The sequence below is a fragment of the Ixodes scapularis genome, unplaced genomic scaffold (genome assembly GCF_016920785.2).
Source record: "Ixodes scapularis isolate PalLabHiFi unplaced genomic scaffold, ASM1692078v2 PGA_scaffold0__279_contigs__length_252992795, whole genome shotgun sequence".
NCBI classification, from domain to species: domain Eukaryota; kingdom Metazoa; phylum Arthropoda; class Arachnida; order Ixodida; family Ixodidae; genus Ixodes; species Ixodes scapularis.
The window spans coordinates 250329649-250345780 of NW_024609835.1; the positions used below are offsets into that span (position 1 = coordinate 250329649).

At 46.7% G+C, this 16132-nt stretch overlaps 1 protein-coding gene across 2 annotated transcripts in view; it reads right to left on the reverse strand.

Annotated features, from left to right (window-relative positions):
- Nucleotides 1–16132, reverse strand: part of LOC8039636 (proclotting enzyme) — a 78970-nt gene that overhangs the window by 5417 nt on the left and 57421 nt on the right. For both annotated transcript variants that reach the window (XM_040500907.1, XM_029979124.3), the window contains 3 exons: nucleotides 12991–13067; nucleotides 3081–3199; nucleotides 1556–1833 (listed from right to left, as the gene is read on the reverse strand). In XM_040500907.1, coding sequence (XP_040356841.1) covers nucleotides 1556–1833; nucleotides 3081–3199; nucleotides 12991–13067 — 474 coding nt within the window. The remainder of the gene's footprint in view (nucleotides 1–1555; nucleotides 1834–3080; nucleotides 3200–12990; nucleotides 13068–16132) is intronic.

Genomic DNA, 16132 nt, shown 5'->3' on the forward strand with positions numbered 1-16132 from the left:
GAAGGCAAGGCCAAGAACCGGTGTTTTTTTTCCTTTAATGTGGCAAGCGACGATAAGCAATTGGCGAAGAGTTGGGCTTATAGCAAAAATTATCAACTTTAGAATTCTAAGCTCCCATTGCTTTGTCATAAAATTCCTAGCTTGTTATGGCAGACTCTCCATATCGACTGGTGCTACCACAATGACAAAAAAATGCTGGTTGTGCTAAACTTAAACTTTTTTTCGAAATAAGAGTACTTGACCTCTTGACGGCAAATCGAGTAATTCCGAGCTGCGCACAAATCTTCGTGGTGCGCGGCCTGCCAAAACCTCTCTACAGCGACAATGGTCCAGCGTTCAACAGCCAGCAGCTCAAGGATCTGAGTAAAATGGGCAGAAAACATATGCCGTCCAACCCTTACCATTCTCGCTCAAGCGGCATGGTAAGAGCTGGACGACGCGTCTCCTGTGGAACGGCTGTTGGATCGAAATAGGACCCTCCTACCGGCTCCAGCAAGTATCCTGGAACCGTGCATTGTTCAACCACAGGAGGTTCAGAAGCGTCCACGTCAGATCCAGGAGAAGCAGCGGACGTATTAAGACCACAATGCCAAGTCGCTACTAAGTCTCAAAAAAGAGAAGCCAAGATGTGGGTCCTGACAGTAGTTATCGGTGCAGCGGTTTGTTTGAGAGAGCCCCCGTAGGACTGCACCTGAGAAGCACGAGCCGTGACCCGATGCATACTTTACACCGTAATACAACCACAGCTGCAGGCTGAGAGTGAGCCCGTGGAAGTGCCCGTAGAGCCGCACGTGGAAAGGCGCCGGAATGAGAAGTTCGGAAGACATCTGGCAAGATACTCTGAGCCCGAACATTAGAAGTGCTTAGTGATCCTATATGCTTGGTTTAGTATAACAATGTATAAACCGAAATAAACGAAAGATGTAGCGTGAGTAATGAATGCGCACAGCACACGAGCTACCGTGTTTTTCGCACTCGTTCTGCACTTCGTATTAACGGTGGATATGATCGTTCTGTGGATATATTCTTGTGTTATGTACAACAAACGTTCGTTTGTCACTTGACGCAGAACCATGTACAGTATTTAGTAAAACTATGGTGCATGGAGTGCGTCTACACCTTGTGTTTTTACCGTGCCCTGAATAGTGGTCCCTAGAGTTTCGCCTAAGGAGGTCATGAACGTATCTATGGCACAGCAGTGCAGGCGGATGTGCCAGACGCCTGTTCTTATACAGGTCGCTCTGCTGCGCCGATAGAAATCCAAGCAGACACGAGTTGAGAGGCAGCGACTGCAGCGCCCCTTGCATCCTCTCGACTTTTTCTTCACAGATTTCTACGACCAGCATGTCCACACACGACAGCATGACATACAAACTCCTGTGACGCCGTTTGTTGCCGCATTGGAACCACGTTCGATGCATGGTCGGGATAGGACGGTAAACAGACTTGTCCAAGACGCGCTCCAGGTACCGTAGTAAAACCAGTAAAATCGTCAACCCGGACGGTGCACTGGTGTCCGAGGAGCCGTAGCGCGCAGCGCGGTCAGCACGCTCACCATAGTAGAGTTCTCCCCAGCCGGCGATGTTGGCCATCTTGCCCTCGTATGTGTCAGTCTGCAGTGGCCCATACGGCAGACAGATGAGGGCGATGTCCTTGTTGAGGGGAACGGGCCGTCGCAGCTTGAGCACTGCCACGTCGTTAAGGTACGTCCTGGAGTTGAAGTCGCTGTGCCGGTGGATCTGCACGACGGGCTCGTCCACGGGGTTGGCGCCATCATCGTTGCTCAGGTAGTCGTGCTCGCCGAGACGGGCCACGAACGCGTCTGGCGTCAGCCTGGGACCGCGCAGTCACCACCAATTCGCCAATCATTATGACTCGCGATAGTCGTTGGGTGGTTGTTTCACATCGGAACCCATTTTATTTTTAGGCGTTGCAAGCGGTACGTATTAGTGTTTAAGTGTATCACTAAAACGTTCTGCTTGATAACTACGAGCCCACATCTTAACTACCCCTAGCCGACCTAAGAGCTTGTCTTTAGTGAATAATTAGGCAGCTCAGTGGAAACCCAGGCTACTTTAATCTCGGTGACAGAAAGCGAATGACTAAACTTAAACTTCGCTTTCAATGTTTTTTGTTTTTTTTGTAAACTGGCTTTTTTCTTGTTTTACTAGTGTGCCTCCTTTTATGCAATAGATCTCTTCTCACCCTGCGTTTGAGCGTTAGGTTGCTTGTGGGCTTGGGCGACCGTGCGTTGATTTGACTATTTCTACGTCGGCTGTGTTAGTGAATGTGCTGTCCCTGTGCTTTGAGCAGTTTATATTCGGTCCCGTTATTATTTTAATGATGTCAATATCAGACTGCGTAAGTAGTTGGCGTACACTGAGGTTAAGAAATTAAAGGAAAAATTAAAAGCGCAAACATAAATGAAAAAAAAGGGAACAGGGCAGAGCCAACTAGCGCACCAGTTAATTTTGATTAAATTACAGGATCCTGAGATATTCAAAGCAGAGAAAGGTAACACAAAATAACAGTTACATTGTATCACAGAAACAAGCGATGTTGCATGGAGGAGTGCTCATATAAGGCCCTTTTGCTGAAGCCGCGAAGGAATGCTCAGTCCACCAGACGCTCTTTTATTGCGTGAAGCGTTTTTCCCACCTGCATGTTTTTTTCTATTCCGTTGAAGTGGTAACTGATCGTTTCTAGATAAGAAAGCAAACATGTCAAGCGAAGAACACACGTAGACCTTACGAGATACCTTACCCAAACTTGTCTGCCAACTGAAGCCATGTTGAGAAGTGGGAATTCACAGGTGCTCCATCATCAGACCAAATCGCGATAAAAGGAGCAAACTGATAAAGCAGCGAAACAGAGGGCTGAAGACATGCAATTTGAGTTAGGGGTGTACTTAAAAAAAAAAAGAAGAGAAGATTCAGGCACTTATATTCCTCCCCCTTTTATTGCTCTGCAAAACTGTCCTCCCTTCCACGCTCGTTGATCGGGGCTGGCGCTTGTGGCCAGTACTCGTTGATCCCTGCGTAATTCAAAAATCAACAATGCACACAGTGTCGGGTACTCACGATTTGTTTCCGTTGAAGGTACAGTGGGCGGCTGTGAGCACGTGCTGAGGCGTGATGAGCGCCCCGCCGCACAGGGGAGACCTCACCCCATTGCCGTGGACGTCGATGAACAGGAGCGTCTGCGAAAGGAGCCGCCACATGCGTCAGTATTTAACACCTAGTTGTACAAAAAAAAAAAGTTTTACTTCTTCATTATTGATGAGACAGCTGTTTCTGCTTCAAATTGATACAAGTAAAAACAAATCTCGAAATGCTCTCAGTTCATGCGTATTTACCATTGTGTCTCAGATTTTGTAAGTTGACAAAAATTCAATTGAACGAAAGCTCCACCGATATCCTCTCACCAGGCAAAATCATAGTGGGCAAAAATCTAACTTGTTTTTACTGAGATGGCAAACACACACCGGACAAAAGGATCTGGCAAGACGAATTGTGGGCGGGATCAACAGATAGGGATCTTTAACATGTACTTTTTGAATGAAAACACATCTGAAACCTGGTGCTTGGGGTGTGCAGGGTCTGCGGTTGCTAACCGATATGACGTGCTTAAGTTCCGCTGTTCTTACAACGGCAGAACTTCTCTTCTATATACACAAAGAAACCAACGTATATAAAACGCATGAACTGTAACTTGTTTTATTGGATGGCCATTGTAGCGATTGCCTTGATATACATTTGGCCGGGCCAGATGTCTATAGCTCTTGTCCTCGCTTGCCTTTCAATGAGCTGGTATTGCGCAAATGAATCATTATTAGATACCAAACCCGACTGTTTCGTACTTTCTAAGTGGCTGCCGATAAATAAATGTTAATGTCTTGAGGGAAACATACGGAGATGCTCAAAAATGCGTATGACAAAACAGTACGGGAGAAATCAGTAAGAACGGTAAAAACAGCATGCATCAAAACATCATGGCAGCAACACAGCAAAGCGACAAATAAGCATCCTTAGAACAGCACGAGGCAGAACAGCTCGGCGTCAAAACGGCAGAGCGACAAATACAACGGCACAGCGGCGAGACAGCACAGTGTCACAGTAGTGATACACTGTGCTTCTTTAGCCAAGAGTAATAAAAGAGCAATCTGTCAGTTTACTGTTATCTTAATTTTTGTTTTATATATACGTGAGTGTTTCACAATCACCAAATAACTGCCGTGTAAAAGGTCTCAGATGCATACCCATTCCGAAGCAGGCGTCAGTGGAACACTTCTGCCTGCAACAATTTTCACCGACTGCAAAGCACTGAGCTTTAGTCAAGCTCGTTTAATGGCTGAACTCGGCCTTGAGGCGATATTTTAATATGATTGATAATGCTTCAACCACGTCGATTGTATGCTCACACCCTCAACACTTCTGACGGTACTGGCTGTCAAATCCATTTCACTTCTACTTTCTTGATCTTGGAATGTTTAATGCGTGAGCATTAGAACCTTAATTTTGACGAAAATTCGACAGTGCTCTTCATATCTTGCAGAATCTAGCCTTATCCCATAAACTGAGTGCATCATTTCCGCAACACGCTTGTTATGAAGGATTTAGCAAACCCTGTTGTCTCCGATTTAGCGTGAAAGCTATTTCTACTTAACACCGGTTTTGTTCCCGTATTCCCAGCAAAGACGCTGTTTTAAATGTATACGTAAATCAAGAAATTGCAGGATTTCATCATCAGGTTGTTCAACTGTAATCTGAGGGTTTGAGGTTGCTGTTCCTATGATCGATTCTATGGCGCACCGTGCATTCACGAGGGCGCCCATCAAACCACTCTGCCATCTGGGCCGCGAGGCGGCTATGCAGTTGCCTCGGCTCAGACACGACCGCATGGTCGTGTCGCCGCGGGGTCGATTGGGATCTCGAATTCGACTCCCGACGTGCCGCTTTCTCTCCTAGCCACTGGATGGCGCCGTAGGCGCAACAGGGCGGGCGAGGAGTAACCTCCTCGCCCATCGGTCGAGAGATGGTCGGGGGGACCGGGGGGCAAAAGCAAAAGTCTGTTAGGACTCCGGATGGTACCGAAAATAGGCAAGTGTGTGCGACCGGATCTAGGTTTATTGCGGGACACGAGGCCTGGGGGGCTCTCTTTGTGTTTAACTCTGACTGTACGGGCGATTGTGAATATTAGCATAATGTCGCGTGTCTTTGTATGTTAGATTGAGTGTTTTCGAGCGTTGTGTTTGATGAACCAGTAAAAAGGAGCGGAATCTCGTTCCCGTGAAAGAACCAGGCTGGACTTGGGTTGTTTGACGGACCACGTGGCATCTGGCGTATCGGCGGCGGTACGCGAAGTCCTACAATTCACAACCCCGAGCATCATTCTTTTGAAAAACGCAAACAAAATGTCAGCAACGTACCGCCATAAAAAGCAGTTGTTGTGTTTCTTTTGTTTGGCTGGTCAGTTATGGCACTATCTAATGTGTTTAGATACATTTCTGCTGGCATCATAGCCACGGAGGATCCCCTTCGCACGGTGATCAACAAACTTGGAACACGGTAATACAGCATATCAAAGTTTATATAACGAGGGTTGTATGTAGTTTAGAGTATTTCACTGAGGAATTCGGAAGCACTACTTGATCTTCGAGGGCGGTTTCATTGAAAACAGTGTTCTGTATTGTACATCGACATCAAGGATTTGTACTATTCACTAGAGTCAGTCCGCTTGTTGCAAAAAGTTAAGCAAGTGCTAGAGTTGAATTTGGTAAACTTTAAGTTTGGGATAGGTATCGCCGTAGATAGTCTCCTTTCTCTTCTTGAATTTTACTTTCAGGCAATAGTTGCTGAATAGAATGGTCGGAAATATGATGGGAAGGATGGCGTGTGCATCGAATCAACCTTAGAGATCTGCTGTAACTGACCAGCTAAACAAAAAGAAAGAAAATGGCTTCTTTGTAGGGAAGTACGCTGATGACATTTTTATTCGCGCTTTTCAAGAGAATGATGCTCGGGGCTTAGAATCGCTCATAACAACAACAAACCCAGAGCATACGTTTACAGCGGAAGAACCTGAAAATGTGGTCCTGGCATTTCTTGATTTGCTTATACATGTAAAACAGTGCCTTTGCTGGCAGTATGAAAAAAAAATTGGAAAAACCGGTGTTAAGTAGATATAGTTGTCACGCTAAATCGGTAAAAGCACGGGTTGTTTAATCTTTAATAACACACATGTTGTGGAAATGGTGCACTCATTTTATGGGCAATGCGGCAAAGGGACAATGGATAAGGCTAGAAGCTGCAGGATATGAAGAGGAATTAATAAAAAGGCATTTAGAATTGAAGGTTGAAGATGCAAAAGAAACAAGCAAAAAGGAAAATAGCAGTGATCCGGGATTTCCCTGGGATTTCCCATAACCTGAAAGTTCGAGCAAAAAGTTGGAAGGAGACATTGTATTCTCCTCAGATTTCAAAACAAACAGGTTGACGAAATTTTAGTAAAATAAAAAAAGGCTGCCATCAGGCCTGTCGGGAACCTTCAGTTCTAGCATAGAGAGTGTGGTGTATGAGATATTGCCGCGCGCCAAGTAGGCAGCGCGGCCGTAGCCTAACGGTTATCGCGCTTGCCACCCACGCGAAGGGCCAGGGTTCGATTCCTGGCCGCGGCTATGCATTTTTGTTAACACTGTAATGTGATGTTCTGGTGAAATCGAGAACCGTCTAACTGATTCGAGGTCAGAATTTTCTACGCGTCGAACCTTCTACGTCGAATGCTCCAGAAGCCAACGTGTGTACAAAAGCGGCTCCGCAGGCAAGCCGGAGTCAGTTTCGCTCCAGCGTTCGACTGTGCTGCTACGCCGACTTCGACGCCCGCGTGTGTATAGGTGGACGGTCTTGGGGAGCTTCGGCCAGTAATACTTTTCACGAATACGGGCCAGTGTCCGGCTGTAACCAAGGTGTCCGGATGTCGGGTCGTCGTGGCAGGCTTGGAAGATCTCCTCTCGAAGTTCACTCGGGATGACCAGCAACCACGGTGTGTTGTTGTCGCCGAAGTTCTCTTTGTAGAGTACACCTTGTCGGATGGCGAAGGTCGGCAGTACTCGTGAGAAGACACGTGGCACGGTACTCCTGCCCCCTTCCAGGTGCTCGATTAATGCGCGCAGCTCAGGATCGTCCCGTTGACGTCGTGCCATATCGTCGGTGTTCACTGCTCCTAGGAAGCACTCGTCGTCATTGTCGTCGCTGCAGCCGGAAGGGGTTTCGACGGGGGCTCTGGACAGGCAGTCGGCGTCGCTGTGCTTGCGGCCTGACTTATAGACCACTGTCATGTTGAACTCTTGTAGTCGAAGACTCCATCGAGCGAGGCGTCCTGACGGGTCCTTCAGGTTCGCAAGCCAGCAGAGCGAGTGGTGGTCCGTGACTACACGGAACGGGCTCCCGTACAAGTACGGACGAAACTTCGTTATTGCCCAGACGACCGCAAGGCATTCTTTCTCAGTCGTGGAGTAATTTTTTTCCGCCTTGGACAATGTCCGACTTGCGTAGGCGATGACTCGCTCGATGCCTTCTTGCACTTGGACTAGTACTGCGCCCAGTCCCGCGTTACTTGCGTCCGTGTGAATTTCTGTTTCCGCATCCTGGTCGAAATGTCCAAGCACAGGAGGAGTCTGGAGTCGTCGTTTCAGTTCGTCGAATGCCTGCTGTTGCTCCTCGGCCCATTCGAACTTCTCGGCGTCCTTCGTGAGATTCGTAAGTGGTGCGGAAATCTTTGCGAAATCCCGAACGAAGCGTCGATAATAGGCACAAAGTCCAAGGAATCTTCGCACGGCCTTCTTATCTGTCGGCGCTGGAAATGCCGCGACGGCGCGAGTCTTCTCGGGGTCTGGGCGGACGCCTTCGTTACTAACCACGTGGCCAAGGAACTTCAGTTCGTCATAGGCGAACCGGCACTTTGACGGCTTGAGTGTGAGTCCGGCGGTCTGAATGGCTTGAAGAACAGCTCGGAGTCGTCTCAAGTGCTCGTCGAAGTCAGCTGAAAATACTACGACGTCGTCAAGGTAGACGAGACAACTCTGCCACTTCAGTCCTGCCAGTACGGTGTCCATGACACGCTGGAAAGTTGCTGGCGCCGTGCATAGTCCGAAGGGCATCACCTTGAACTCGTACAGCCCATCCGGCGTGACGAAAGCTGTCTTCTCTCGGTCCCGTTCGTCGACTTCGATCTGCCAGTAGCCGGTTTTCAGGTCCTTCGATGAGAAGTATCGAGAGTGGCGCAGCCGGTCTAACGTGTCGTCGATGCGGGGAAGTGGGTAGACGTCTTTCTTCGTCACCGCGTTCAGCTGCCGGTAGTCCACGCAGAACCTAAGCGTTCCGTCCTTCTTCTTAACCAGCACGACTGGAGAGGCCCATGGACTGCTTGAAGCTTGGATGATGTCGTCATTCAGCATCTCTTGAACTTGCTGATGGATCACCTCCCTTTCCTTAGCGGAGACTCTGTACGGCGATCGATGCACAGGGCGCGCGTCGTCCTCGGTAACGATGCGGTGCTTGGCAACCGCGGTCTGGCGCACCTTCGACGACGTCGAAAAGCAGTCGCGGTATTCGGCGAGGAGGGTAACCAGCTGACGCCGTTTAGGGTCCGGAAGCCTAGGGTCAATGTCGAGCTGCGCTGGTGACGTACTGTCTTGCTGGGGCGGCGAGGATTCGTCAGTAATCGCGGTGATTTCGGTGGGGTTTCGGAGTTTCTCGACGTGGCCCACGGCTGCACCTTTCGTGAGGTGTTGCGTTTCGTTTCGGAAGTTCGTCACGAGGGCCACAGTCCGCCCATCCTGAAGTTCAGCTACTCCCCTTGCGACGCCTATGCCTCTTCCCAGGAGCAATTGGAGGCTTCCCTTGAGAAGAACTTCGCCAGAGGAAGCTTCATCGATCCCGACAAGTACGAAAACACTCGACCGCGGTGGTAGGTTTATGTGGTTTGCGAGGACTCGGACCGTGGGTGACGTCGCTTGGGGTTCCTCCGCTGGTGGAGCAGGTTTTCGTAGCGTCAGCCGGTTTGTTCCGAGGTCGATGACGGCGCCATACTCGCAGAGAAAGTCCATTCCGAGGATAACGTCCCTCGAACAGTCATGCAGAACGACGAACTTGACAGGGCACGTTTCACCGTGGATCTCGACGCGAGCAGTGCATCTCCCGACTGGTGTGATGAGATGTCCTCCGAGACTTCGAGCAACCTAAGGGGAAACGTTGCTCCCCGAAGGGAGCAACCTCTCTCTCTCTCTTTAGGGAGTAACCCCTCCCCGGTTACTCTCTTTGGGGAGCTTTTATTTATTTTGGATTGCGAGAGGAGAGGTTGCTCCCTTCGGGGAGCAACGTTTCCCCTTAGGTTGCTCGAAGCAGCTCTCGGCGAGAAGCTTTTGTCTCTAATAGGATGGTCCCGTCTTTCTGCACGCGGAGTGCAAGGACGCAATTAATGTACATTTTGTGAGCAGTTCTGGGGTCGTGCTTCCTCTCTAAACGTCTCCCGCCGACCACCCCCGCGCTTGATCGGATGGCGGGTTCGGGAAGTGCCAAAAAATGAAGGGAGAACAAAGATAATAACAGAGCGTCGCGGGCGTCGAAGTCGGCGTAGCAGCACAGTCGAACGCTGGAGCGAAACTGACTCCGGCTTGCCTGCGGAGCCGCTTTTGTACACACGTTGGCTTCTGGAGCATTCGACGTAGAAGGTTCGACGCGTAGAAAATTCTGACCTCGAATCAGTTAGACGGTTCTCGATTTCACCAGAACATCACATTACAGTGTTAACAAAAATGCATAGCCGCGGCCAGGAATCGAACCCTGGCCCTTCGCGTGGGTGGCAAGCGCGATAACCGTTAGGCTACGGCCGCGCTGCCTACTTGGCTCCGCAGGCTTGCCTGCGGAGCCGCTTTTGTACACACGTTGGCTTCTGGAGCATTCGACGTAGAAGGTTCGACGCGTAGAAAATTCTGACCTCGAATCAGTTAGACGGTTCTCGATTTCACCAGAACATCACATTACAGTGTTAACAAAAATGCATAGCCGCGGCCAGGAATCGAACCCTGGCCCTTCGCGTGGGTGGCAAGCGCGATAACCGTTAGGCTACGGCCGCGCTGCCTACTTGGCGCGCGGCAATATCGTTAGCATGCGGGTTTAAGTACGTGGAACAGACCTCGATAAGCGTTAACGACAGGTTAACGACATAAAGAAACGTAAAGACAAATGCCTCAAACACAGAAATTGCAAATCACATTCAGGAATGCAACCCTTGTACTGCGTGCTGGTCAGAGACGAAAGTTGAACATAAAGAGCGGAATGATGTAAAAAGAATTATAATGCAATTAAATGCAAAGGTGCAAGCGAGTTGGACAAGAATGATGAAAATAATCCCTGGAGAAGGGGAACAAAAGGGACAAAGGACAAACATAAATCTCCAAACACAGCTAAGTGACTGGTGAGCGACCGAAAAAATCCGCCTGGTCCGGGTATCGAACCCGGGACCTCTCCATTACAGGTGGAGCGCTCTACCAACTGAGCTAACCAGGGGTTAGACGTCAGTAGAGCAAACGGGTTTTATCAGTTGCCACCAGTCTAACACCAACAAGGGTGAAGCTTGCAAGTTAAGGTTGTAATTATAATGCAATTAAATGCAAAGGTGCAAGCGAGCTGGACAAGAATGATGAAAATGTTTGTCCTTTGTCCCTCTTGTTCCCCTTCTCCAGGGATTATTTTCATCATTCTTGTCCAGCTCGCTTGCACCTTTGCATTTATTTGCATTATAATTACAACCTTAACTTGCAAGCTTCACCCTTGTTGGTTTTAGACTGGTGGCAACTGATAAAACCCGTTTGCTCTACTGACGTCTAACCCCTGGTTAGCTCAGTTGGTAGAGCGCTCCACCTGTAATGGAGAGGTCCCGGGTTCGATACCCGGACCAGGCGGATTTTTTCAGTCGCTCACCAGTCACTTAGCTGTGTTTGGAGATTTATGTTTGTCCTTTGTCCCTCTTGTTCCCCTTCTCCAGGGATTATTTTCATCATTTTTCATCATATAAAAAGAGTCGTTAAAGAAACAATAAGTATAAAGTCTTTTGGAAACTGCATAAGCCATGTTTGGATGCAACTTGGGAGCCACGCAGAAATTCCCTCAGATTGTAAACTACACCTGAAAGTTGTTTGAGTTTTTTTTAGAGAGAGGGAATGATGCTTGGAGCGGTGTTGATGTTTAGGAAACTTTACCCGGTTCGGGGTACAAAGCGGAGCAGTCGCCGTGTTCCTGAGGTCACTCAATATAGGTCCCGGAACCCTTTCCCGTCGTCCTTGATGATAAGGGCATTCTATTGTGTGTTTGACCGCGCGGTCTCTTGTAAGTCTATATGTTATCTGTGTTTGAAAGTGCTTTCAACAAAGGAGATCTCTGCCTAGAAGGTGGTTGGGACTGACTCTGTGGGCATATATAGCCTTCATATTCAAAATAGCGCAAAAAGGTAGGGACAAAAAGATGAAGAAGCACACAGACATATGGATGCCTGAGAAATAAATCAGTTATTTGATTTTGAGACGTTTTGTTTTCTGTCTGTTCCTTCGACTAAAAGTGTTTTTTTTTTTCCTTTTCTGCACCATAGTTTCAGGTGTTAAACGACATGATTCTCTTTCCCTCTCATTGATTGCGGCAATCGCGTGCGCCCCAACAGGCCAATCGCTTGGTTATTTTTTCACCAAGCTTCTGACGTTCATGAGGCGCGTTACTTTTTAGTTCGAGTTTATTTTTTGAAGAGTGTTCTATATAAATGGGCTAAAACACATTATGGAAACAAAAATAATATGATGTGTCGTAGAAACGATTGGCGATGTGAGGGATGTCCCGAACTTCTTGATCGACCGGCAGCTGCTCTTCTCAAGCTCCAAATAAATTACACCCCCTCAAAAAAAAAATTAGACTTGCCCGGGTTATTTTTGATTTTTCCAGAGTCCAGCAAAGCTGACACTGTGATAGAATTTGCTATATCAGGCTGGGAGCAGCGGCAACGAGGACGGTGCCCATTCTCGCTTCTGGGCGCGCCTGGGCGCGCCGACGCTCCTCGTACTCTCGTTGCTCCTCTACAAGGATATTCACACGAGGGACAAATCCCAGGGATTTCTTCCCGGCGCGCGCGCATCACGAGACGAAAACGCGAGGCTTTTGCTTATCGCAAAGCCTGACGTGTTCGTCGCGAAATGCGCGTGCCGTGGAGAAATCCCCGGGATTTCTTCCTCCACACGGTTGCGACCCGTATCAAGTCTGAAGTCCACATGATAAGGACTGTGGCGCGACCTTCGCCAGCTGGCCGCCGATTAGTGCGCGGCATTGCGGAATGTTCAGGGGGAGAGACACCCCGCGCGTGGGAAGGCGCGCGCGTGCGGCGCCGGCGTCTGACACAGTAACTATTTTAAAGCAAAAGCCTAAAACGAATGGCGTCTTGCACGCGAGTTCGTCAACGCTTTATTCTGGTTATTTACTTCAAATATTTTATTAGGGCAACGCGCGCGTGCGGCGCTGGCGTCTGCAGCATTAACAGTGTAAAATTGTTGGTCTACGCTCGGTCTGACCCCGGTGACAATCTGCCAGAACCTATACTCTGTTTCATACTTAGCGTGCAACGCAGTCAAAGCTACTGGCGCGAGCGCGTGGCTTCATCTATGGTTTTGTTTGCGCGAGAACACGTGCAAATGATCAACGAGATCAAGCCCCACGCTCGCGCTAGTAGCTTTGACAACGTTGCACGCTAAGTATGAAACGAAGTCTAGCCATAGACAGCTTCGCTGTGAAATTCAAATGCGCGTATAATCCACATCTGCAGATAGTCCGCATCAACTATGTTCTTATTTTTTAAACATTCATACTGTGCGGAGTATATTCCGAAATCACGATAACATTAAAGTGAATTGGTCTATAGAAGAGCAAGAGTTTATGTCCAGCGTCGACTTACGATCCAGGGCCAAGCTCCAAGGTTCGATTCCCGTCCGCCCACGATGCGGACCAGGGCGCTACTTGCCACTCCGCAATCTGTAAGGAAAAGGCTCACTTTGGTCCCGAAAATTCGCTAGCAAATCGAGAAATCTATCAAAAAATGTTTAAGATAAAGCCACAATCTTTTGGGATTGTGAAGCTTCGTAATTATAATCATAATAAAAAATATCAGAGCACAGAAAGCAATATCATTTGAAACTTTTCGAAATTATTTTAATAAAACACCTGTTCTGAAATCTTAAAGCCAGGAAGTACTAAAGAGAAAGAAAAACTTTTACTTTTTATGCATGTCTTATTTCGGAACTTGACAAGTTTAATCTATCTATGCTCGCGTCCTTAGATTTACTTTTATTTGTTCTGTGCTTGAGACGATCTACGATAGTCCTATTAACGTTCTTCAAACGGAAATAGATAAAATGACAAATTTCTGCGTGTTTATTTACTTTCTCAGTGTTTTTTTTCAGTTTTATATTGTCTGAACGGAAAAATAATAAGAAGATATGGCTGCTAACAGCGTTTCCTGCAGAGCTCATTTTAGGGCATGTCACGTTAGAAAACCGTTTGTATAAATATATATATTGTTCAATTAGCGAGGCATTTCCACGCGCTGCGCATGCTGACATGTACAGAAGTGACTTCTCTAAAGCGAAAGACTAGAACAAAGGGCGCTTATTCACGTGAGTTTGTTAGCGCCTTGTTTTGATTTGTGACTTCAATTCTTGTCTATTGATAAGATGAGCGCGTGCAGATCGTGGACCTACGTTCCCAGCTGTCCCCTTACTGCTTGTGAAAAATGTGTTACTAGTACTACTGTTACTACTACCACCACTACCACTACTACTACTACTACTACTACTGCTGCTACTACTATTACTACTACTACTAATGATAATATTAGCTCATCTATTCATCATGCACACATGTTAGGAGTTGAGGAAAAAAGCTGTCCAAACATTGTGACTGGTCCTCAGCCCCCTCAAGTATAAAGTTCTTACCATTGAGCAATAAAATGGACGCGACTTTCTGCTGATGATCTTCCGCAAGTTAAGACAAGCATACGGCATGAAGCGTACAAGATATGGGTCAGAAAGGGGAAATGAAGTGTTTCTCGACAATATCTTTATTGTCATGTTCGTCATGGGCATTAGCGACTTGCCGTTCCGCTGCGCCGCGGTTCTCCTGAGGCAAAACAAATAGTAAGGGCAAGGTAGCCGAGGGTGTTCACCATTATTTTGACGTGTTTATTTGATTAAAAGCTGAGAGCCAATTTGGCGAGATTAGTAGAAAGAGTCGCCTACCAACGTGTGATCGTTATATTTAAGTCGCGCTATCGTAATGGCGAAAGCAACTATACAATGTTCGGAATTTTTCACGCAAAGTGCGTCTTTGTCAGCACGAACGAAACAAATCGTCTTGTTTTGCTATCTTTTTAGAAGAGTTTAAATTCTGACATTACAAATACGCGTGTTGTGCAAAGTGATTGGTTAGAAAATAAGCCGGAAAAGTTAAGTGTTGGAGTCCACAGTACTCTCTCCCCTTCAGAGGCGAAAATGTACGGATGTCGTTTTTCTGGTAACTGTGTCGTCTGGTGAATCTCAATTTGTTATGAATAATGAAATAAATATAGTTATAATATTAAATGGAAAACAGAGCGACACTGAACGCTCGTTAAAAATGTAGCCGTCAGACAAACTGAAATAAATATGTCTGACGACGATTAAACAAAATCGAAATAGTAGGACGTACCACATAAAGGTTGTTACATGGAGGAATAGTCGGGTCAAGATGTAAGGACTCAAAGTGCGGTCACGGAGGGGCTAGCTCTCAAATTAAAGAACTGCATACTTAAAGGAATAAAAAAAGATTGACGCATATGAAAACGTACCTGGAATTAAGACATTTTATTTGCAAACCGCTGGCTACAGCAGGATTGTGTACATTCGCAGACATTGCGGCAAAGTAACGCGTACAATCACACAAAAACGCAACAGAAGCGAACTCTAAGATCTCTGCAATAGTCTATAGAACAATGCGTCGAAGCAGGTTTCAGTCATGCAAACCCTTCAATATGTGAGTTTAGTCTGTTGAGTATCTGCCATCTTCTGTGGTCTGCAACTTGGCTTTATGTAAGCGTTTTATTAAATAAAATATTCAAAACCACAAACTCTGCACACAGCGAAAACAGAAAAAGTCCGCGCTTGGAATAATAACTGCCAAAAAAGTCACGCAAAGGGTCAAAAGTTATGTTTGGAATATTTCAGGTTTCTTTGCTCTAATGAACAAATTAACAAGATATGGCGGAATTTTATATAGATACATTTGCGAGAGTCTCGGTAACCTAGGAATTCATTTTGTCACTAAATGAATTTTTTTTATTGATGGGAGTTATCGGTTTGCAAAGGCGGCAACTATTCATTTTACGAGTGCAATAGAAAACAACAACAGCAACAACAACAGATTAACTAGCTAGCAAGGGCGGGTGGACCGATCATTAAATTCCTCCCTGCGTTTTCATGGGCTTATTTGTTGCACTCAAGGAACCTCTCTAATAAGCTATTGTTCCCCTGTACACAATATATTCCAGAGTACAAACTAAAAATAAAAATGCTTTTTATAATTTTCTCCTACAGCACTTAAAGTAAATAGGATTTAGCGTAAACCGCTCGTTATAAGACGGCTTAGACATTGCAAGAAGGGTTTCCCGAGTTTATTTCTAGAGCCAAATGTAGATATGTTGCCCAAAAGATAGCATTAATTGTAATGGCATTTTTTTTTGTACAATCACAGCGCAAGGGGTGCAGAATTTACTATTGAGAGCAAACACATCATCTGTTGCCGCGGTATCATTTGGAGCTTGTGAACGTTGGTGTTGATTCCTTTTTTGAAACTCCTTTTGTTACTGACCAACTCAACTCGTTTAAGAAGTGTGGGGTATGTACGTAAGAGAGTTCCTCCCGATCTCAGATGTGTTTCTGCTATCCCGTACATTGTGAAAGTTTTATTCCTCTTGTTGTATACCAATCACCTCCTACTTTAGCGTAAGTCTTCCACCATCCAGGTTTATTATCTAAATATTAGGTTTTTTCTTTCTATTATTTCTG